The sequence below is a fragment of the Tenrec ecaudatus genome, chromosome 18 (assembly GCF_050624435.1).
Source record: "Tenrec ecaudatus isolate mTenEca1 chromosome 18, mTenEca1.hap1, whole genome shotgun sequence".
NCBI lineage: Eukaryota > Metazoa > Chordata > Mammalia > Afrosoricida > Tenrecidae > Tenrec > Tenrec ecaudatus.
The window spans coordinates 14,796,361-14,820,854 of NC_134547.1; the positions used below are offsets into that span (position 1 = coordinate 14,796,361).

Here is a 24,494-nt window from a genome sequence, read left to right on the forward strand (position 1 = left end):
TTTTCGGGGGTGCCTTATATTTCAACAAGAGGCAAACCGTAAGCAGGTCTTATTTTCGGGGGTGGCTTACTTTCGGGGAAACAGGGTAGGAACCATGGTCCCAGACATGTATAGGGTCTGGGTCTTCTCCCCCAGGAAAGACTCCTTTAATGCTCGGCTTTTCTGGGGAAGAGTGCAGAATCCATCGGCGTCCTGTGCTGCTGGAAACCTTTCGCTTCTAAGAGCAGGGGAGCTCTGGAATTCCCGCGCGCCCCCATGTTCGTGGGACTTCTGGGAAATGTAGTCCGGGAGCTCAGCGCCGTGGGAGAAGCTCAGCTCCCGGAGCGCGAGGCCGCGGCCGGCTCCCACCGGGAATGCTGGGAAACGTAGTTCTAGGCGATCTGGCGAGCCCGAGTCACTTCCGCTTCAGGGTCGCGAGCCCGCGGCCTGCGTTCCTCTGAGAAAGGTGAGCCCTCCCCTTTCGGTCGGCCAGGTGAGCGCTCCCCCGCCCGGGTCCCTCGTCCCGGGAGCGCGTCGCTGAGGGCCAGCGGCCCCCGGGCTCCGGGAGGAGAGTCCGTGGCCACCGCCAAAGAGTCGTGCTCCCCTTGAAGGAGCCTGGTCCCGTGGGGGGCGGGTCGCGCATCCTGGGCGGCGCTGGGATCAGGGGTCCCGGCTTCAGCACGGTCCCAAGCCTTTCTCCCGGGATCACCTGCCGGCCCTGCTGCCTCCCGGCCCGGTGCTCTGGGGCGGCGAGCATCCCCATCCCGCGGGTTGCGTTCCCTTCGCTTGAAGACGGGCTGAGCATCCTGCGCAGTCGTCGTGCGAGTTTGCTGAGACCGGACAGGTGAAGGGCTCGGTCCATCGGTCCACTGGATAAGTGCTCAGTGCCCGAGCGTCTGCCACCAGCCCCGATCCCTCTCTGCGCCCGCTGGGAACCAAGGTGGACCCTGGAGTCCTCGTGGCTTCCGATTGGTTTCTTAAAAATGATTTACCTAAAAAATAAATAAAAATGAATTACCCTTTTTTTTTTTAATGGGTCATTCTCTGCTGTGGTTTGGGGTGCCCACTGCTCTTTTTCCAGGACAGTTCCTCATTTCTCTCGTGACGTCTTCAAAAGCCTGTATTCCCCCCCCCCACCCCCCCAAGACTCCTGGCAGCAGAGACCTAAGTAAAATTTGACCTCGCTGTCGTTCCAGGCCCTAGTGGTGTGGTGGGTTAGACATTCGGCTACTCACCCACCAGAAGTTCAAGCCCACCACTCCCTCCAGGAGGAAAAGGTGACGCTGCTGGTCCTGTCAAGCTTTTTACAGCTTAAAAAAGAGATTTTTACAGCTTCACAAATTCACAGGAACAGTTGTGTGCCCCTCTAGCCTATGGGAAAACGGTGCATCTGGATGGAGTTGGTAACAGCGATTTTTCTTTTCCTTTTTTCCTTCTTTAAAGTGCTGCCATCCTGGTAGCTCTGTGGATGATTGTTTGAGCTGCAGACCACAAAGTGTGCGGTTCAAACCCAGCAGCAGAAGAAAGATGGGGCCGTTTGCCCCCGAAAGAGCCACAGCCTCAGACACCCACTGGAGCAGTTAGTTCAATGCCATCTTACCGGGTCATGATGAGTCAAATCCATTGGATGGCATTAAGGATATTTTTCTTCTTTTTTTTCTCCTCATTGTTTTCAATTGGGGAACATTTTTCCCTCACTCACTAGCTAACTCCTCTGCCTCAAATAACTTCAAATAAACGTTGGAGCTGATGTGTGGAGACCTTGGGCTTGATCAATAACAATAGTAATATGAATTAACATATTTAATCCTTACAAGAACTTTCTGGGAGTCTGTAAGTACTTTGTTGGTTTTTTTTTGTTTCTGTTTTTCTTTGTTTTTTAAAAAAATCATTTTATTGGGGGGGCTCATGCAACTCTTATCACAATCCATACATACATCAATTGTATAAAGCACATTTGTACGTTTGTTGCCCTCATCATTCTCAAAACTTTTGCTTTTCATGTAAGCCCCTGCCATCAGCTTCTCATTTTCCCCCCTCCATCACCGCTCCCCACTCCATCATGAACCCTTGATAATTTATAAATTATTAATTTGTCATATCTTACACCGTCCGATGTCTCCCTTCACCCACTTTTCTGTTGTCCATCCCCCAGGGTGGAGGTTATATGTAGATCCCTGTAATCAGTACCCCCTTTTTACCCCACCCTCCCTCCACCCTCCTGGGATTGCCACTCTCACCACTGGTCCTGAAGGGATCATCCATCCTGAATTCCCTGTTTCCAGTTCCTATCTGTACCAGTGTACATCCTCTGATCTAGCCAGACTTGCAAGGTAGAACTGGGATCATGATAGTGGAGGTAGGGGGGTGGGGAGGAAGCATTTAGGAACTAGAGGAAAGTTGTATGTTTCATCGTTGCTACACTGCACCCTGTAAGTACTTTCTTATTTCCATTTTAAAGATGAGGAAAGAGAAGTAGAGACTGAGATCAAATTTGAATTTAATAGTGATCACAGGATTCACCTTCTTCTTAGGATTGTACTGTTTCCACCATTAATGCCATCAAGTCAATGTTGACTCACAGCGCCCCCTGTGGGTTTCCAAGACTGTAACTGTTTATGGCAGTAGAAAGCCCAGCCTTTCTCCCTCGGAGAGGCTGGTGGTTGTGAACTGCCGACCGTGCAGATTGAGCACAACACACAACCAGGGCACCTATGATTGGCACTACAGAACCTTATAAACTAGTGAAATGTCATAGGGCTAGACTAAGAAACCCACTTCATCCCTTCTCAACATTTGACATCTTGTATCAATTGCCGTCTCTTTTGCCCTCAATGTTTTAAAGCAAATCTCCAATCTATAGAAATCAGTCTGTTAGAAAGCAGCAGGAGTTGTGAGGAGAGTTGCTGTGAGCCAGCACCCACTTGGCCTGCACCCAACAACAACATGGTATGCAGACGGATTGCCATCATTTGTTTATATCAAAGACCAAGAAAAGATGTTAACGACTGCGCTCCGGTTTGCATTCTTTGCAGCTTGGAGGAGGGACTTACTTGGGAAAGCGAAGGGATATGGAATTGCAGTTAGGATAGGGGAGGTGATGTGTTGGAATCAACTGGATACTGAGGGCACGTACAGCATTTGATTTGCTTACCTGGTGGTGCTTTGTTTCTTATTGTATCTTCCTAGTTCATGCTATTTTTCCTCTCTATTCCCAGCATGCAGTACAAGGTTGGTAGAAGAGTCATTACTGTTAGCCGCCTAAGAGGGAGCTAGCATTAAGAGGCTGCAGTGCAGAATTCTTAAAATTGGGATTTTGTGGCAAAACAGAATGGCAATAACCCATAGAGATGTTCCTTAATATCGGTAGGCTGTAGAATCTGCCCGGGAGTCATGGTAGCACACTGGTTAAGTGTTCGACTGCCGACTTAAAGGCTGGTGGTTAAACTCACTTGGCTACCTTTAGTATTTCTTTAATGTCTGCATGTTCTGCAGTTGATGTACATGTTTTCACTTCTCCTATCAGTCATTTCTGCCACCCCTCTTATTCTTTACAGCTAGAGATTCATCACTGTTTTTGATTCATGGATTGATTTGATCGATCATATTTCTATTTCATTGGTTCCTACTTTTAACTTTTCCTTTTACTTGATGTACGCTCATTTAACGATTCTGGTTTCTTAAAAGGCAAACCTATAGACTCCTAAATAGGATAAACTAATAGCAGTCCATCCCCAGACACATCATAATTAAGCTGCTGAACACTAAAGGGACATAGGAGCTAGAGAAAATCGATGCTCAGTGACACCTTGGTAGAATTTACTCATTTTGGTGTGCAGTTCTCAGTTTTGACAAATTCATTGCCAGTGTAACCACCACAATCAAGATACAAAATAGCTCCATCTCGCCCCCTCTTCCGTACCCCCAAATATTCTCATGTTATCCTTTTATTGTCAAACTTTTCTTCTCCCTTGTTAACCCCAGGAAATCCTTTTTTCATAATGTCATGAATGATATAGATGTAGATTGCAGCATCTTGAGTCTAGTTTTAAAGTTTGACAAAGTTCACCTATCAATTATTTATAATTATTCATTTCATTTATTTTTAATGCATTGTGCTCTTGCTGTTATATGTAAGATTTTCTGTTCTGTCCCACCCCCCCTTAAATTTTAGGTTTTATATTTAGTATTTGTGATTTATATTATTTATTTTTATATTTAGTATTTGTGATTTATATATTTATAGTATTTGTGATTATATTTAGGTTTGTGATCCATTCATCCCCTTATTACTCTTTCAATATCTGTTGAGTCTGTAGTGATGCCCCCTCTTTAATTCTTGATTTTAGTAATTTTTTGGTCTTTTCCTATGCTTGTCAGCCTGGCCAGAATTTTACTAGTTTTATTGGTTTGTTAAAGAGCCCACTCTTTGTTTAATTTTTGTCCAGGGATCAGCAAACTGATTGTAAAAACAAAATCCAAACTCACTGCTATTGAGTCAATGCTGACTCAGCGACCCGATAAGACAGGCTAGAGCTGCCCATGGGAATTTCGGGGAGTGTAACTGTTTACCGGAGTGGAGAACCCCATCTTTCTCCTGAGGAGCAACTGCCGGGTTTGAACTGCTGACCTGGCCAATCGCAGTCCAACCATAACCACTATACCACCAGGGATCCACATTCTGTAACAAGCCAGACTGTAAATACTTTTAGCTTTACCAGACAGGAGGGGTGGGGGTTATTGATAAAAGCTCATACTTCTTTATTGAAAAAATTTAAATGTAAGGATTATCTTTATTTAATACAGGTATACTAAAAAAAGAATGGAGTTCTTTTTATGTGATAACATTTTGCTTAATTGAAGATCAAGGTTAGTGTTCCCTATCAAAAACTGCTTGTAAATGTTCACTTGGTCTGGAATGAGATTTTGTGTATTTTATCTCTGGAAATGTCATTTTATACAAAGAGGTGCTATAAAAATGTGATTTTTGACTGCAGATTAATGCCTCTGAAGGTGTCGCACCCAAATCATAGCTCCACAAAGATGCCCATCTCTTAATCCCCAGAACCTGTAAATGTGTCATTTTACATGGTGCAAGAGACTTTGCAGAGGTGATTAATTGAGGGCTTTTCTTGATTTATCTGGGTGGATCTGATGTAATTCCAAGGATCCTTATGTATTGAAGATGGGAGGATCAAAATTAGGAAAAGCAAGGTGATGGCAGAATCAGAGATTGCCGTGATCTGGCCAAAAGCCAAGGAATTCCAGCAGCCTCTAGGACTTGGGGGAAGGAAAAAAAAACACAAAACAGCAACAAAATGGATTCTTCCTTATATGGAACCAGCCATGCTGACACTTGACTTCAGCCCAGTGAAATTGACTTCAATCTCTGAATGCTAAAACTCCCAGGTAATAAATCGGTTTCTTTTAAGCCACTACATTTGTAGTAATTTGTTGGAACAGCAATAAGAAACCAATCAGAAAGCATTTATGGAGATTCGCTTTGCCCTGGACCAGGGTTTGCAAACATTGCTGGACCTGTGTTGTTTAACATCAGAACACACATACGGTCCAGATTTACATGCAAATAGAGATCTCATTAGCTTTAGCTTTTAACAACATTGGAAATATAGAAAGGAGTATGTCGTTACTTGAGATTCAAACAATGCTAGTTGTTGGAATGCTTTTACTGCAGTGTGTTTAAGTTTCACAAATAAACCTTAAATATGAGGCTGGATTCACTAAGAAACACCAAGTCTGTAGCAAAAATGAATTCCCAAAGCTAACCAGCGTTCAGGATTAGTGACTGAGGACAATTCTTCCCACTCAGAAACAGGTCAATTTCAGCCACCACCCTCCCCTTAAAAAAGAAAATTACAATGAGCTTTTCCTGCTGCTAAACCTTTGAGCTTGGGTTAGGCCCTAGGCTTCTAGCCTCAAGTTGGCAGTTCAACCCTACCAGCTGAGCGAATTCCAAAGAGGGGTCACATGTGGGGCTGCTAACAGCTGCTCAGTAAAAGAAAGATGGGAATGTCTGCTCCCGTAGAGATATGCATGAAAGAAACCCAAAGGGGCAACTATACTCTGTCCTGTAGTGTTGCTGAATCTGAGCAGACTTGATGGCAGTGATTTTTTTTTAAAAAGATTACACTTATGGTTGTAGTGAAGTAATGTTTGTTTTCCCCTCACATTGAAAATGTTTTTGCCTGTATTATTTCCACACAGACAGCTCCCTGTTAATTGTACCGTGCTTAGCAACAGGGCAGAGAAATGAGAGTGCCACCGAAAGTTTCCGTCACAGTTACTGAGCTCGGCTGTTGTACTTGAAAACACCCACCATAACAACCCATAAACCACTGACTGCTGCGTTCCAGTAAAGCTTTATGGACATTGACGTTTGAATTGGATGGGATCTTTACGTGTCATATTCTTTTCACCACTGAAAAAGATTTCTTAAATGACAGACTACAAAAACAAGCAGGGGCTGGATTTAGTCCCTGAGTCATAGTTTGCTAATCCCTGGGCCTGTCTCATGTTTCTGTGTTTTCAAGTTCACTGACTTCTGGCTTATGTTGATTTTCAGTGTCATTGAATTCTGGCTTGTTTATTGGGTACTGTGTTGGCTTGTCTGGTTCAGGACTGATTTGCCATTTTGTAGTTCTGAAGCTAGAAACTTGAGTAATTGATTTAAGACCTCTCTTCTAATGGATATATCATTGCTGTACATTTTTAAATAAAAGGGGGGGGGGTCTACCTGCAGCATTGCAGCTTCGTTTTGATTCGATCAAACATGCCCTGGCATGTCTTTTGTGACGTTCTACTTGAGCCGTTGCTTGAAGTATGTAGTTTAATTTCTGATTGTCTCGAGATTGTCCAGGTTTTGTTGTTTTCTCCAGGTATCTTTTGGTTGTTGATTTCTTGTTTAATTTCTTACGATCAGGGCACATACTTTATTTAACTTCAGTTCTCAAAGGTTGTTAAGGTTTGTTGGATGAAAAATACAGTATGTGAAATAAAGAAAGGGCCCAATAGCAGATGGAAGAGGAAAAAAGAATCAATAAACTTGAAAATAGATGAATATAAATTATACTGTCTGAGCAACAGAGTGAAGAAAACACTGAACAATGAGCCTGAGAGACCTCTGGGACAATCTGAAGAAGTCATATATTCTTGTCATTGGTGTCTCCAAAGGAGAGAGGAGGAAAATCTATATGGCTGAAAACTCCCAAATTTGATGGGACTAACTTTGCAAATTCCAAAAGCTCAATGAATACCAAATACAGCTTACTTAAAGAAAATCACTCCTGGAGAATCATAATCCAACTTCTGAAATCAAAGACAAAGAAAAGTTCTTTAATGCAGCTAGAAAGGATCCTGCTCTCTGCAGAGTTCTCATGGGAAATCACGGACACTAGAAAATATTGGAACAACACCTTTAAGAAATGAGTCGATCTCAAATTCTTTATTCAGTGAAAGTTTCCTTCAGGGATGAAGGGGTTGTGTGTGTGTGTGTGTGTGTGTGTTCGTGTGCACTAAAGGGAGTGCTTTAAGCTGAAGGGAAATGGTACCAGATGCAAACGAGGAGCTTCAGAATGAAGAGAGAACAACAGAAGAAGCAAGTTTTCCAGTAACTGTACAATCCTCTTCTTAATAGGTGACAGTTGAAAGGAAGATTATATTTTGTTTACTGGAATTTTCATTTTAGGTAGAGAAATGCATGTAAAAACTAGCACATCAAATAAAGGTAGATATTTGGTGTGAGGCTTCTACATTTGAGCGTGAATGTAGGTTGACTGTAAAAGATTAGCTCCATATAAATAGTCTCTATATCAGTGGTTCTCAACCTGTGGGTCGCGACCCCTTTGGGGGTCGCCCGATTCATAACAGTAGTAAAATGACAGTGATGAAGTAGCAACTAAAGTAATTTTATGGTTGGAGGGTCGCCACAACATGAGGAACTGTATTAAAGGGTCGTGGCATTAGGAAGGTTGAGGTCCACTGAGCTAGAGCAATCACTTAAAAAAAGAAATGGTACTTAGAGATATAGCCAAAAGCTAAAGAATTATTCAAATAAAAAAGAAGAAGAAAAGGCTTAATCAGAGGGAAAAAACAGAAGGGCTAAACATAATAGTAGTAATAATGAAACACTAGACCTGTTTCCACCTAAATGAATTGTTACATTGACTATGAATGGCCTGAATACAACAATTAAAAGACATTGTAAGTTTGAACTTTACAAAGGAAGAACATGGGGTGAGGTCCAGGTAGTGGGCAGGGGCCAGACCAAATCCAACAATACATATGGTAGCCAACTAACTCTTCCTTCTCGCCCCCACCCCAGGATGATCCCCTCGCTGCCCACACCCTGCACCTTCCTCCCCATGCCGCCCCCTCCAAGCATTGCCAAGCTGCCCCTGGATGGGCCTGGGTCTGCAGCAACCACACGGAGCTGTCCCTGCCTATGCACGGTGCGCTGCATCCACACCCGCTCAGACCGGATGCTGTGAATGACTTGTCCAAGGAAAACAATACCGATTTTGTCCTCATTGGGAACTCGACGGAGCAGTCCTGGATGCTGTTACCAACTCGGGATGCGCACATCAAGGGCACCTGCCATTGGAATGACAGTACTTTCTGTTTGAGAAATGAAATAAAAAGGTTGCCTGTTCTCAAAAAAAAAAAAGAAAGAAAGAAAAAGCAAGAACTAAGTACGTGTTGGGTAAGACCACTCACATGAGATATGAGGCATGCTTCTTGCCACTGAGTTGATTCGAACTCCTGGTGCCCCAGGGTGTGTCAGAGGAGAACTGTGTTCCCGAGTGTCTGCAATGGCTGGATTTGCATTCGTTGATTGCCACGTCTTTCTTCCCAGGCACTTCTGAATGAACTTGAATTTTCAACCTTTCGGTCAGTGGCCAGGCATCAGTCAAAGACTCCAGAGATTCGTTAAAAGTAAAAAGGATAGAAAAAACATAGCAAGCGAATAGCCCTTTATATTAATAGCAGACAAAGCAGGGGCAAAGAGAGAGCCTGTGCCATGCCTAAATTTACCAAGGAGGCACAAAGTCCCTAAAAGTGTTCACAAAACAGCCCAACATCAAAGCACACGAAGAAAGAGCAAAGGCCAGAATTAGATGTGGGGATTGCCACACCTGCCTCAGAAATCAACAGGATAGACCAGAGGTCAGTGTGTATTGCAAAAACCTGAAGCATACTCGTACCAACTTGACCTCCCTGGCCTTTCGAAAACTCCATGGAGAAGCAGCCGGACATGCATTCCGTTTTAATCAATTTTGTTGGCCTGTCTTTAAGGTCACTGATGCTTTCACTGCTTGTTTATTCTTTGCCTTTAACAAGTCTCTTCCACTCGGCAACAGGTTTCCGTTATAGGGACTGATGATGTTACGTTACGTTACGTTATGTTATGTTACGTGGACTGTCTCAATGTTCTCATTGCCAAGCTTAATGATGGGCAGACATTCTTTAGAAGATTATAATCAAATGTCAGGAGAAATGTTGTTAGGCTGCTATTAAGCGATGTTGACTTGGTTCTCACGCATAGCGACCTTAGGTACAAGCCAGGGCTCTGGGCCATCACAACGTTTGCTGTTTGAACCCATTGTTGCCGCCACGAGGTCAGTGCACACAGTCGAGTGCCTTCCTCTTTTTCACTGATCTTCTGCTTTACAAAGCATAATGTCCTTCCCCAGGGTCTGGACCTTCCTGATCACATGTCCAGTGTGCATGAGATGAAGTCTTGCTATCCGTGCTTCTGGCCGTATGTTTTCCAAGACAGCTCTGTTCATTCTTCCGCCAGTCCATGATACAGTTAAAATTGTTCACCGACACCATCATTCAGAGGCATCAATTCTTCTTCCATCTTTTGCATTCACTGTCCATCTTTCACATGCATAGGAGGTGATTGAAAATACCGTGGCTTGGGTTGGGCCCACCTTAGTCCTCAAAGGGGCTTCTTAACACTTTAGAGGGGTCTTTTACAGGAGATCCGCCTATAATACAACACATTCTCTCTTTTCTCTCAATCTCAGTCTCTCAGATCTGGTTTTAGTGAGGTGCTAAAGCCACTGGTTTTTCCAGATGTCCAAAGGGTGATGTACAGCTATGGACACTTGTTGATCTCAAATAAATTCACCTGGGAACAAAGCACAGCTCCTATGTGGCGTCTGTGTTTGTTTCATGATGACAGTAATGAGGATGATACTCACAACGGCTAGCACTTATTGGGTATTTTGATGATCCTAACCGTGTAGCCTTCTGGGGATTCATGTTATTCCCCAAGAAACGGAATGGTCTAGTGGTTAATGTCATGGGTTGCAGATGACCTCTACTCATGGAATCGTCTGTGGCTTTCGTCTCTTGCTGATCATTGTAGCCACCTGGGCGGCATTCATAAATCCTCGCCCTCCACAGCGCCTCCTGTCTAGCTTCTGGACAGAGAGCAGGGCCTTGGCCTTATTTTCTAAGATGCCCCACTGAGATCAGGTTGAGTTAAGGACACAGGCTCTGGGCTACTGATTCTGCCTGGTCTGCTGGCTGAATGGATAATCCTGAGCAAGAGACTTACATATCTCCATTTCCCAATATCCACACATGTCAGATGGAGTTACGGATTGTCCTGAGTTCTCGGGTTGTTGGAAGGGTTGAAGGAAGCCATATATATCCCTTCTGCTCATGCTTCGACCCTTGCTCGCTCTCCACTTTTTTTTGCCAGGGGACCCACTGACCCTAATGCTGTTTCAGTGTTTGGATGATTTCCTTCTTTCAGAGACTGAGGTCGGCTGCCATTTTCTCCACTGAGCTCATCTGACACGCTCCCTCACCCAGTCTACATTTGGGGTCCCCCCCCCATGTTCCCCATAAAGGAGACTCTGCTCCAGCATGTGCAACATGACAGCTGATTTTCTCATAGATTTCCACACAAGGGGTAAACAGTTACAAGATCTGGGAACTGTATTCCTTTTTAGAAGGTGATCCATAAATATTGGGCCAATGACAGAAAGCTCAGTTTTTCACGGCTAATTATGTAGCTGAAGTTATTACTTGTGGGGCTTGTTGGGAGAACCAGGCATGCACTTTGTGGGTCTTACAGTAGCCCATGTGGGCAGGTACTTGGAAGGCTGTCAGGGTCCCACCTGAATAACAGACGGCCTGTCTCTGAGATGGTGCTAAAAGGCTCTGTTGTACACACGGCCCATGCTTTACCCTTATTTGAGTTCTTGCTCCTGCATGGATGACCTTGAACTTGCTTGAGAACAAGGTAATCAACCACGTGGAAGAGCTCAAGAAAGTAAGCTCCTGGTCTCCCAATCATCCAAAGCACAGGTTCTCAAACTTAATTGGCCCACTGCTCCTTTTCAAAACAAATAAAATAACTCAGCACCCCCCCTGGCAATTAAAAACTTTTTTGCGGTTGCCCATAATCCAAGATAAAGTGTAGGTATCTGCTTCTGCAGCCCCCTGTATCGTTCCAGCACTGCCCCCTCAGGAGGCAGTAGTGCCCACTTTGGGAAACAGTGGCAGAAAGAGTCAAACACTTGGCCAACACTTTACATAGATGAGCAACACAATCTCTCAGCCGAGCCCTGTGTGCCATTGTTGAGACAGATCACGTTCTTTACCTGAGAAATACAGCCACCCACCATTTTCGTTGGTCTTTTGTTGGGATGTGCCATTGAGCTTCTCTGGCTTCAGGAAGACTATTCACCAGCCATTGACCTTTTAGAAGAAAGGTTGCAACATCTAAAGAAATCATATTACCAGGGCAACAGCTTGTTATATGAAGAAGGCAGAGCGATGGGCATTCCAGGAGTCCCAGGTGACTCCCCAGGGACAAAAATACTCTCTTCTGTCCAGAATTCTTCACAACACTTCTTTTTAAGAACTGTCTCAAAAAAAAACCAACTGTCTCATTATGCAACACAGGTCACTGTGAATTGGAATCCACTTGATAGCAGTGAGACTTTTGGTTTCTGCAGCAGTAAGGAAATAGAGAACCCTGGTATAGTCGTAACCACTTTACATTCTTAGCACCTGCGGTACTAACAACAAATAGTATGATTATAGTACTAGACGATTCTGATTTTGTAGATTCCTGAACTGAAATACAGAGGCTAATAAACTCAGTCAAGACTACTCAGCCACATTCACAGTGCTAGGGTTTGAACATAGGCATTCTGTCATGAGTCTCAGCCATTACATCTCTGTTCTAAGTCCACCCAGGACAAACCATAATTAGTGTCTTGGGAGCTTCAAGGGGCAAGGGAGCTAATGGGCACAGCAGGGTCGGTTGCCCGAGGCACTAGAGTATCCATTGGGGTAGCCTAGGGGGGAACTTGTGATAGTTAAATTTGTGTCAACTTGGCTTTGCCAGGATTCTCAGGCGGTTGACAAAGTCTAGTAATGCCCCGTGATGTTACCTGCACAATAGGATCTGCTGTGAGCAGCCAATCAGTTATAAGATTAGGGTGGAATGCAGCCCTGATGATATTTTCTCGGGAGTTTGGCCAACTTCCTATAGAGTAGATGCTGTGGGAGGGAAGCTAGGTCACTTCATGCTGGTTTTGGCGCCTGCATGTGGCTCGTCTACCTCCAGTCCTTTGGACTTGAACCAAAGGCCTACCATGTTGCTTGCCAAACCTGGGCACCATCAGCCTCCTGCAGTCTGACATGCTGACCTTGGACTCATTGGATTCTGCAGCCACAGCCTGACCTGCTGATCTTGGAGTCATCTGCCTATGCTGTGACTTTCCTACTTCGCCTTCCTGCTTCCTTGTCCATCAGCTCCCACAGCTTTGCAAGAAGCCTCTAGCTTAACATTGGACCTATGCACCTGAACCCTACTGTACTTTCTCACTCCTATACTTGTGGGGGCCAGTTTCTTGGTATAGATGTGGCTTTCGGTCTACCTTCCTCTCTCTCTCTCTCTCTCTCTCTCTCTCTCTCTCTCTCTCTCTCTCTCTCTCTCTCTGTGTGTGTGTGTGTGGTTCTGCTTCTCCAGAGACCCCAACCTAACACGGAGCTGGAGTCCAGGCGGCACTTGGCTCCAGGTGTGGCTGTGGTCGTCCAGCTCCTAGTGCATACACAGCCGGCTGCCTTTCTCTCGTGGCTTCTCTCTCACCACCTTACTCTGCCTTCTCAGGTCTCAGCCTTTCCCTCAGAAAAGGAGCAGAAAATGACCAAGTTACAGGTGAGTTTGGCTTTCATTTCTGTCATTCGGTGTGCCGTTCTATTTCTCAGCGGGTGAGCCCATCTTTTCTCTTCCTTGCCCAAAGGAAAAACTGAGTCCCACTTATGTACCTGTTTTCTGCTTTTTAAAAATGAGCTTCTGAGTGTTTATTAGTATTTTCACTCAAGTCGTAATGTAACAGAGAGAGCCCTGGTACAGCAATAGTTCAGCGCTCAGCTGCAAACCCACCAGCATCTCTGTGGAAGAACCACGTGAATCTGCTTCTGTAGACGCTAGGGGGCAGTTCTCCTCTGCCATATGGGGTCGTTATGGGTCAGTTGACTGGATGGCAACCAATAGACTTAATGCCAAAGAGAACAGAAATAAAAAAATGAGAAAGACCTGTATATTACCATCCCATGCCCTTATCACCTATTTTCCCAATGGCCATGTCTCTATTTGTTTACACTACTCATAAGATTAAAAGATACAATGATTGTACTCTTTGAAGAACTGTCCATAAGGGATGAAGGAAAAGGATGAGGCATAAAGATGGAAAGTCTCAGAAACCCAAGGGAACAGTTCTGCTCTGTCCTATAAGGTCAGAATTGACTTGAAAGCAGTGAGGTGTGTGTGTGTGTGTGTATGTGTGTGTGTTGTTTTCAAATAAGAGGTTACATTGATAACAGCAGCTCAAAGATTCTATAGGAAACTTAGAAGACAGTGAGTTGATGTGTGCGGGGAAAGCAAACAGAAAGGGGTGGGTGGGTAAGACTGGCTGCACAACTCACAGAATGTCATCAAGTTCGCCAAGTTGTGTACGTAGAAGTTGTTCAATTGGTGTAATGCTTAACAATACCAAAATTCAAAATGGAAAAATAAGGGGTGTAATATGGAACCTTTGTCACTTAATCTTAAACTTAATTGCCATCCCTTAATACGATTTCAATGAATTCTTGTACTTTTTGGTTTTAAGGAGTCCTGGTTGCACAAGGGTTCAATGCTCAGTTACTAACAGCGATTGACGATTGGAACCCATGAGTAGCTCCAATCTGTTGCCATAAAGATTTATAGCCTCTGAAACCCTATGGGGTAGCTCTACTCTGTCCTATCACATCATTAGGACTCAGAATTGACTCTCTGGTAGTGGGTTAATATTATCTGAGTGAATTATTCTATCTAGCTATCTCCACATACATTTCCTGTTCACGGGCTTTAAAGTACTTGAGGTTTCGTGCCATTTTTTGGCAGCCTCAGGAATTTAAAAGCTTGTGGACGGAAAATAGTAACACAAACAAACAAAATCCCCCAAACCGAACTCACCGCCATCGAGTCAATTCCAACTCTTTGTGACCACATTGGGCAGCGCAGAACTGGCCCTGTGGGTTTTCAAGGCTGTACCCCGTAAGGGGAATAGAAAGCCTTGTCTTTCTCTTAAACAAAAGTAAAAGGTCAGCAATTCACAGTGAGTGTTTGTTTGTTTTTTGCTTTTGTGTTTATTTTAATCCACAGTGGCTTCCCAGACATGCACTAACCCAGTGCCATGTTTATTCTCAACTCTAAGGAGGTCGTGTGTGTTTGACGTTGCAGGAAGCAGTGACATTCAAGGACGTAGCTGTGGTCTTCACCGAGGAGGAGATGGGGCTGCTGGACTCCGCCCAGAGGATGCTATACAGAGACGTGATGCTGGAGAACTTCCGGAACCTGCTTTCTGTGGGTGAGGACAGGCGCGCTCTGTAACTCAATGGGAACTTCTGGGGGCCCGGGGTGGGGTGGGGTGTGTTTGTGTGCTCACTTGTCTGAAGCCCCAAACCCACTGCTGTCAACAAATATTTGCCATTTCAGCATGTTCAAGTTTAGACATTTGGAAATAGGTTATTCAACACCACAAAAAAAATTAAGGGACCATCAAGTAAAACTCAGAGGCAAGTCAGATGAAGCCAGCTGCATTTGCAATTAATATTATAAGCACAGTGAATAAAATAGCAGCTAAGGACCACTATACATACCTGTATACCCTTAGGCTGGGGTACGATGGGAAGGGGAACAGGAAAACGAACTCCAATCAGGAATACTTGTTAATTTATTGGACTTATATGGAAGAAGTAATTCTGATATGATTTTAGATGAACTACAGATATCAAGTAATTCAGTGGAGAAGGTGTCATTTTTCAACAGCTAGTGCTGGAACATTTTGGCCATGTTGACCTAGTGCATAATGTAAAATTACGACACCCTGGAAAGGAAACATAGGAAGTCTTCATAGCCTTGGTTTAGGCCAAGAGCATCAAAAACATGACTGAGAAAAAAGGGAAACCTTGAAGAATGAGCTTCATCCCAATTAAAACCATTTGCTCACCTGCCTGCCTTTTTACAGGGCACCAACCCTTCAAACCAGACCTGATATCCCGGCTGGAGAGAGAGGAAACGCTGCTGAATGTGGAGACGGAGGCGCAAAGAAAAGGGCGTTCAGGTGAGTACCGTGCCTCAGTAGCACAGGAGCCCGAGAGCCTCATCTCACACGCCATCAGACATGTCCCTTCTCCATCTGAAACTCCCCAGTGGTTTTCTATTTCATGCCAAGTCTAATGGAAAATACCTAAAGGGGCCAGTTAGACCCTCAGGTGCCTGTCCCTCAACTCTATTCCTGTTTTTGTTCATTCTCTCCAGCTGCACTGCCCCCTTGTTGGACCCACCAGGGCTATCACTTCTGCTTCTGATTCACGTTCCTTGGCATGCCCTTCTTTTTGCCTCAGATCAATGAATTGGTTAATAGATAGCTAGGTGGACTACTCAGTTCTTTGTGAGATAGTTAATCGTTACAGAATTAGCCAATGTCATTGACGAATACTCAAGTTGTTGTACATGATGCATGCATATCCGAATCCTTGGATGTTCGTATGTTGGTAGTCATTATTCCCAAAAGACAAGAAGAGCCAGCCACCAAAATTAAAGTATCAAAAACGACTACTCGTTCCTAGGCAGTGTTACAGGCAGTAAAGACCGTGATGAGCACAAAGGGCTTGTCCTCTGGATGTGACTGTCCAGTGTGGAGAGAGAGACAAATATACAGAAGGAAGAGTTATTATGTTAGACGATAATATTCATGTTTGAAGAAAAAAATCCATTTCTGATGACTTGCCTTCTGGATTCAAGAGACACTTGATATATGACATTACTTCAACTCTTTTTAAACATTTTTTTTCTCACGGAGGATATTTCTCACCATGACATGAAGGTCTGTCTGCTTCTAAGCTAAGCTTTCCTAAGCAGGTGAGAAGCTATTTATATCAAAACAACCATTCTGTTGCCTCAAATTCCCTAAGTGCTGAAGCCATTGATCTGGCCAAAGTCGGTGTCCCTTGAGTTTTTGTTCGTGGCTGATGAGTTGATTCAGAGGCCACCAAGCTCCTTGAAACAATACTGCCCTGTCAGCTCTGTAAAAAAAATTATTTTTGTGTCTTTTGAGTTGAATACCATCAGTTTCCCATGCAGACCTGATGCTGCGGTTTCTTGAGCAGGGAGAATGGACAGGGAACCAGATACACACACACACACACACACACACACACACACACACACTGCTTTTGTTTACATTCTACCAGGGAACACTGTTTGCAGCTGCTCCCCCAAATTCCTTACCGTTTGCAGTGAGGAAGCAATTTGTGAGAACCAGCTAGGACAGACGTTTGCGCACTGTCCTAGACAGATACATGACATGAGATACAGCCCTCCTCTCATGGCTCCTTCAGGACCTCTGCCGTGGCCCTGGTAATCATCAAATCACTTTTGAAAGGAAATTAAAAACTGATCAACAAGCAACAGTGACTTAGGAGAATTGATTATTTTCATGAAGGCAGATTGCTCATTATGAAGAAGCCACGGAGTGCTTCAAGTATATATTAAGGGTCTTTGTCTCCTTTCTTATCTGTCATATTCTTATATTCTCATGTTCTATTCTCATATTCTTATATTCTCATATGTTAACACTTACCATGCCTCTGCAACAGAGAGAAAAGGAAAAAGTCATGATCAGGTCAAAAAGCATTTCTCCATAAACAACGCTGTTCTTTCTAATTAGAAAAGATCCTAATGTCCAGGGTGGATGGCAGAGCCCTCATTTTGAAGCATGCAGAAAGCCTGAATTCTGTAGATGCGACTTTTAACAACAGGATATAGCCAAAGAAGAGGATTTTTCTAAGTGTGCTTAAAGGTTATACATGAATTTTCCTCTGGTTTATCCAGGTTTTGTGTTCTGACCAAAGTGTAAGATCTTGAGATAAAGCGAGCAATTGTCCCATTTCTGAGTTCTCTTTATTCCTACAGAATGGAAGAATCGGCATAAGATGGAGCCTATTCAAGAAGTGGGATTAAACTACTTTTGCCTCAAAGAACTTTCCCCCTGGAAGGCCTGGCCGCAGGATGCAAGCAGATTACCCAGGTGCCAAGCTTCCCTAGGAAATAGTTCAGAGGATAAATTGCCATCACAAAACCAAAGTGATTCCCCTTGGCAGGTTTGGGCAGGAATACCAATTCAGATTTTGGATGCTGAGAACTACATATTGGCTCATCAAAGGAGTGATTCCAATTACACCGAAAACAAAGACTTTCCTTCTTGGAGAGGCCTGCATTCTTGGAAGAAAAGGTATCTGATGGAGTTACGCAATTACCAGCGGAGATGTCCGCAAAGTCCCATGAAAAGTCATTTCTATCAGTGTGACATCAGCTGGGACCCACATCACGATGACAGTCTGGGAATACACAAACCAGAAAAAAATCACAGCTGCCAGGATTGTAGAAAAGACATTATGAAGGTATCCTTTCTCAATCAGGACTTACTTCCAATGGCACGTAAGCCCCACTGGTGTAATAAGAATAGGAAAGCCTTCGATGGTGACCCCAGCTCACCAGTTCATCAGCAGTTCCACTTAGAAGGGAAGCCTCATATATACAGTCAGTGTGGAAAGGACTTCAGTTTGAGCTCCATTCTCAGTATTCGTCCCAGAGGAGATGACTGTGCTATGGAGCGTTCACACCTGCAGTCTCACCAGAGACGGCAAACAGCCGGGAACCCACACAAATGTGAGTATGGTGAGAACGTCAATCAGTATTCCTTTCGCAACGCTTCTGAGCTTTCTCACAAAAGAGAGTTGTCCAATAAATGCAACATTTGTGAGAAAACCCTCAGCCCCAGGACAGATCTTAATAGTATTTTGCGGGTCCATACCGGGGAAGAACTCCATGGATACAAAAATGGGTGTGCTTTTGATCAAAGCCCTTGTCTTCAGATTCATCAGAAAATGCACTCCGAAGAGAAACTCTGTACAACTGTAGAGTGTGGGGAGAGCTTAATTTGTCATTCAAACCTGCACGTCCGGCACAGCGTTCACCTGGAAGAGAATCTCTGTGATTCTGAGGAAGTTGATGATGACTTCAGTCTGGCTTCACACTTTCAGGACCTTCAGATAATGCACACTAAGGAACAACCACACAAACATCATTCATATGGTAATGGTTTCAGCCAAATTCCCTTTCTTCAGGGCCCTCAGGAAAATCACATCGGAGAGAAACCATATCCGAAGTATGCAAATGGATTCCATTGGAGTTCAAAACTTACAGAGCGTCACAGCGTGGCCACTGGAGAAAAACCATACAAATGCAACGCGTGTGGCAAAGGCTTCAGTCATAAATCCATCCTTAAAGTTCACCAGAGAGTCCACACAGGGGAGAAACCTTATAAATGTGAAAAGTGCAGTAAGGAATTCAGCCGGAGTTCATACCTTCAGGCTCATCAGAGAGTCCACACTGGAGAAAAGCCATACAAATGTGAGGAATGTGGGAAGGGATTCAGCCGGAATTCTTACCTCCAAGGCCATCAGAAAGTCCACACGGGAGAAAAACCATACAAGTGTGAGGAATGTGGGAAAGGCTTCAGCCGGAGTTCACACCTTCAAGGGCACCAGAGAGTCCACACTGGAGAAAAACCGTACAAATGTGAGGCATGTGGGAAGGGATTCAGTTGGAACTTCAATCTTCAGATTCATCAGAGGGTCCACACAGGAGAGAAACCTTATACATGTGGAGAATGCGGAAAGGGCTTCAGTAAGGCCTCCACTCTTCTGGCCCATGAGAGAGTCCACACCGGAGAGAAGCCATACCAATGTGAGGAGTGTGGGAAGAGCTTCAGTCAGAGATCCTACCTTCAGAGTCATCAGAGTGTCCATTCCGGAGAGAGACCGTATGTATGTGAGGTGTGTGGGAAAGCCTTCAGCCAGAAAGCATACCTTCAAGGTCATCAGAGAGTCCACACAAGGGTGAAACCATATACATGCGAGACGTGTGGCAAGGGCTTTAGTCAGAGTGCACGCCTTGAAGTCCATCGGAGGGCGCACACGGGAGGGAAGCCATACAAGTGCGAGGTGTGTGCGAAGGGCTTCAGCGAGAGTGCACGCCTTCAAGCACATCAGCGGGTCCATGCAGAAGGCAGGCCCTATAAATGTGAACAATGCGGTAAGGGTTTCAGTGGGTGTTCGAGTCTTCAAGCCCATCACAGAGTCCACACTGGGGAGAAGCCATACAAATGTGAGGCATGCGGAAAGGAATTCAGCCAGAGATCCAACCTCCAGGCTCATCGGAGGGTCCACACAGGAGAGAAACCATTTGAATGTGAAGCATGTGGTAAGGGTTTCCGTTGGAGCTCAGGTCTTCTGATTCATCAAAGAGTCCACAGTGATAAATTCTGTAGAGGTGAAGGGTGCAGTAAGGATTATCCTTCATCGGAGAATGCACAACAGAGGAATGAAGATTCTGTACGATGGTAGTTTGGGGTTTGTTTTTAAGTCCTCAAACGGGAGCTGAAAGTTCCCTATCACTAGAAGTCTTGGATACCAAAACAACAATAAAAACACTAAGTTTTCTACTTCATTAATTTTTATTTGAACAAAAATATAATCTTTCTACTCAAATTCATTGGTCACAATGGTTAAGAGATCATGCAGCAGAGACACCTAATGGTAAGCGTTCCAGAGGAATTTGGTCAGGACTGAAATGTCAATTGTACAAGAACTAAGGTTTTCACAAAAATACAGTGATGAACATGCCTAACTCCATGTCACCAGAATGCCTATTACGAGGGAAGCTATGTCCTCCATTGCTAAGCCTCTAAAACTGCGACATTACTTAACTCGTCGTGGATGCTCAGTACTTTTGTTAAATGAGTATGTTTGTGCAACCATGTTTGAAATTTTATTAAGTTCATTTCCCCCCAGAACACATTTTAAAATGTATTTGGAGGAAGGAGACTGCAAATAATTTTACTATAATCGCTTCACATAACTATTTGGAATGCAGCACATCAAGCAACGTTGCAATCTAAAGTAACGTGACTTTGCATGCGACCCTCAGGATTAGTTACCATTCCCCGTATCATCTTTGGAGATATGCTCGATTTCTCAGCCTTTGGTTTCTTCCTATACAATGAACCAGCCGTTTAAAGTGACCTCTCTGCGTGCGCGTTAAATGACAGCAAACACCCGATCAACCGTGTTTCCGGTTAGCTTCTCAAAGCCAACATAGCATGTTACATGACTGGATTTTCACTTGTCGTCCTGCGCTCTAAAGCAAAGTTTTACTATTTGTAAAGCGTCAGAAATAGTTACAAATGGCAAATACTTTCTTAATAAATGTCAAAGTTATAATGCTCGTGTGTAGCTTCCATATTGCCTTCAGAGTCTATTTGTAGGAACAGGTGGGGGGTTGGAGCAGGGCAGTGGAAGTAACACGCTGCCTAGCATATTGCCTGAAAAGCAGAAATATAAACGACTGAGGTTCTAGGCCTTTACACCTAACAACTCATAATCTGATCCCTCCAGTGAGCGGGATGGTCAAGGCAGTGCTTTCCCAGGCTTCCCAGGTTCTACTTCAAGGTGGACAGCACCATCCAAAAATTCTGGGGCACTAATGCATTTCTTTGCAGTGAGTCACTTCCAAAACCAGGTAATGAAAATTCATTATCCTTGAGGATGTATCATCCTAATGGCTTAAGATGCTTTTAGGTGTAAGTAACAGGAAACCTAACTCAACGTTGCTTTAAAGAATTAGTTTACATACACGAAAAGAGTGTAGATGGGGCAGGAGTTGGGTCTGGGTCATTCGAGGGTCTCTATCATTTCATCTAATTCTCACAGCTCTGTCCTCAGGGATAAAGTCCAGGTGGGTCACAAGATGACAACATTGCCCACTTTTTTGTTCACAGCCCAGGGACAAAGCATGTATCTCACTCCAGTGTTGCATAGTTCTGGCCCCTTCAAATGCATGCCCCATGGAGTTGGTTTTGACCCACAGTGGCCCTATGGGACAGAGTAGAACGACCCCGTAAGGTTTCCAAGATTGCAAATCTTTATGGGAGCAGAAAACTTCATCTTTCTCCTGTGGATCAGCGGTTAGGGTTGAACCAATAGTCTTGCAGTTAGCAGCCTAATGCTCAACCCATTGTAACAAGAGGGCACCTTTTGAAACAGGAAGGTTTACTTGACTCCCACTTAAGACTAAGCTTATACCAAGATAACAGATAACACCTCTGATGCTCACCCAGAAACTACCTTGTCCTTATTGATGAGCTACTGCAGTATACACTGGGGGAAGGGCAGCAGTATGAACAGATCATCCCTTTGTGGAACAACAGAAAATCCTGCAGCAGCCCAGCCCCTTCCCTAAGTACAAAGCAAAGCTGTGCACATGGAGCCAGTGGTACACTGAGAATAATCATTGTACCAGCAAAGCCCCAATCCTGCTTAGTTCCTGAACAGATTGAGGCAACACTCCACCCTAAAATCCTCACAGAACAGATGCTCATTTCCAGTAAACAAACAAAAATTCTATTTCCTTTAGTCCCCAGTCTTGTTATCAAGCATTTAGTTAAAAAGCTACAGGTTTAAAATACTTCCAAGAGACAAAAGAAATTTTAAAAATCTGACTTAGAGAAGATCCAGATTTTAGAATTATCAGGAAGTTTTACATAGCAGATTACATATTAAAGGCTGTAGTGAGCAAAGCAAAGAATATGCGTGAACAGATAAGCAATCTAATAAAATGTAAAAAAAGAAAATGATTAGGGCAAATAATGTACAGATGTGCTTTATACAATTGATGTATGTATATGCATGGATTGTGATAAGAGTTGTGTGAGCCCCTAATAAAATGTTTTTTAAAAAAAGAGTTGTACAAGACCCCAATAAAATAATTTTTTAAAAAAGAATCCAGTGAGGAATGGCAGAAAATGTAATGACTGCTCATAAACAGACAATATATCTGAGGAACATGTCAAAGAACTTGACGACAGACCCCCCCCCCAAATTACCTGAACTAAAACACAGAAGAGTAAAGAACACAGGAAATAACATCCAAAAACTATGAGATACATCTAAAAAATATGATTAAACAGTCAGTGAGGAAGAGAAAATGGCGGACAATTTTCTAAAAATTAAAAGACTTCAACCAGATCCAAAAACCTTAGAGTGCCCTAAACAAGGTTTTCAAGATGAATGAGCACATTATTGTCAAACTATTGAAAGTGGGTCATAGAGAGTCTGTATTAGAAAATATTGATAGCATGCTGAGAAAAAGAACACATTACATTCAAGGAACAAAGAGACATAGTATGCTTCTGATCAGAAACTCATTATTGGCAGATCTGTACTGCAAAAAATATTAAAGAATATTAAAACAATTTCTACTGGCAAAAAGAATGTCATAGAGAAACAGGCCAGGCTGTACCAAAAAATAATTTAAATAAATGTTTTTTTCTTATTTCTAATTAAGCAAAAATATGAACAAGGTTTTGTGAGTTAACATATATGGAAATAAAGTGGAATGTAACCATACCATAACACAAAGAAACTGGAAGTATATTGTGATACATAAATTGGCATCATATTGTTTATAGATTGTAAAAAGTTAAAAGATGTGGGTGGAGGGGGAAGATGGCCGACAGGGACACCCGCATACTCTGAGAGCTCCTCCAAACAAAGCGGGATTGGCGACCAGGTAGCTGAATAGTAAGAGTCTGGTGAGTGAAATATCCCCCTGGGACAGCACCCCAGTCCTACCCCACGTATTTGTCCGGAGCAGGGGTCTAGGTCAATGAGGACCGGACTAGTGGGACATCTCTGGCCACTAAGCTGCCGTGAGCTCACTGGCGACCGGCTTAGGCTCCATCCCCAAACGGACGCCAGCCCAGAGCCACTTGCCTGCCCTGCCTACTCCAGCGGCCCACTCCCCACTCCCCATACGCGGATCTCCACTGGGAGAGAAGCTTTCCTCTCCCGCAGTTCCCCTCTCCCCGCAGGGCAGCGATCTGCCCTCGGGCCCACGTCCCTCCCTCCATTCATCCAAGCTCAGGGGAGCGGACCCGCGGGTTGTCTGGCGACCCCCACGGGGGACCATCCACCCGCACCGCTGCCACGGACCTCTCCACCTGCCCTCCGTGCGCTGGCCTCCCACCCCCGCCCGCCCCCGCCAGCCCCTGGCAGCCTAGCGCCAGCTCCACTCCTGGCGGGGACCCTGCGCTGAGCACTTCCCGCCAACAGGAGCCATAGCCCAACCCGCGCCTGTCCCGGACCCTGAGCTTCCGCGGAGCGCCGCGCCCCGCGCTGCTGAGTCTGCCCACCAAGGGCCCCCCCCTGCGCAAGGCACAAGAGTAGGTGCCCTCCCCAGGGTGCTGAGGGGACCCCGGCAGCCGCGACTCTGAGCCTGAGCAGAAGAAGGGCACCATTGCCCCCTGCGGTTTCGCGCCAAGCCTCCTTTGCCGGCGCCATTACCCCCCGCGGTTTCGCGCCAAAAGGGCGGAGAGCGAACACCATTGTTCCCTGCAGTGTCCCGCAGCTGCCTGTGCAGCTATCCAAGGGCCCCCCCCCCACACCCCCCCCCCACGCCCGCTCACAGCCCGGGCAGATCAAACACTCCACCTGCAGTGGAGCCTGGGTCTCGACTTTGCAGTCCCTGAGGAGCCATCAGTGAGCTCCAGCCAGCTCTCACCACCTGGGGCCCTGTTGGGTCCCCAGTGCTAGCCCTAAGCCTGCCGCAGCCTGCCCCAGACACCCCAGGAGAAGGCACAGTGGCCTGAGCCTCCACACAATAAGGTTACTCCTGTCTCCCAGAAGCATGGGGCCTATTAAAGGATCAAGGAAAAATCAACAGACCACAGCACTCCCAACAAAAAAATCAGAAAAACGAGGCACTTTAACAGACCTAACGTCACTCATAGAAGAAACAGATATAGATCAGCCACAAAAGGAAATCTTCAGAACTCTGCTTGCAGTAATACAGGAGC

At 44.7% G+C, this 24,494-nt stretch overlaps 1 protein-coding gene across 3 annotated transcripts; it reads left to right on the plus strand.

Moving 5' to 3' along the window:
* The first annotated feature begins 396 nt into the window (after window positions 1-396).
* ZNF112 (zinc finger protein 112) lies at window positions 397-23,573 on the plus strand. 3 transcript variants are annotated; one of them, XM_075537562.1, is made up of 5 exons: window positions 398-445; window positions 13,139-13,186; window positions 14,756-14,882; window positions 15,543-15,638; window positions 17,492-23,573. In XM_075537562.1, the coding sequence occupies exons 2-5, from the start codon at window positions 13,172-13,174 to the stop codon at window positions 19,984-19,986; spliced, it is 2,733 nt and encodes a 910-aa protein (XP_075393677.1). In that variant the 5' UTR covers window positions 398-445; window positions 13,139-13,171; the 3' UTR covers window positions 19,987-23,573. The 3 variants fall into 3 exon arrangements, with proteins under 3 accessions (XP_075393679.1, XP_075393677.1, XP_075393678.1); XM_075537563.1 differs by lacking the exon at window positions 398-445 and adding an exon at window positions 6,760-9,162; XM_075537564.1 differs by lacking the exon at window positions 13,139-13,186 and having other exon boundaries at window positions 397-445.
* The last annotated feature ends 921 nt before the right edge of the window (window positions 23,574-24,494 follow it).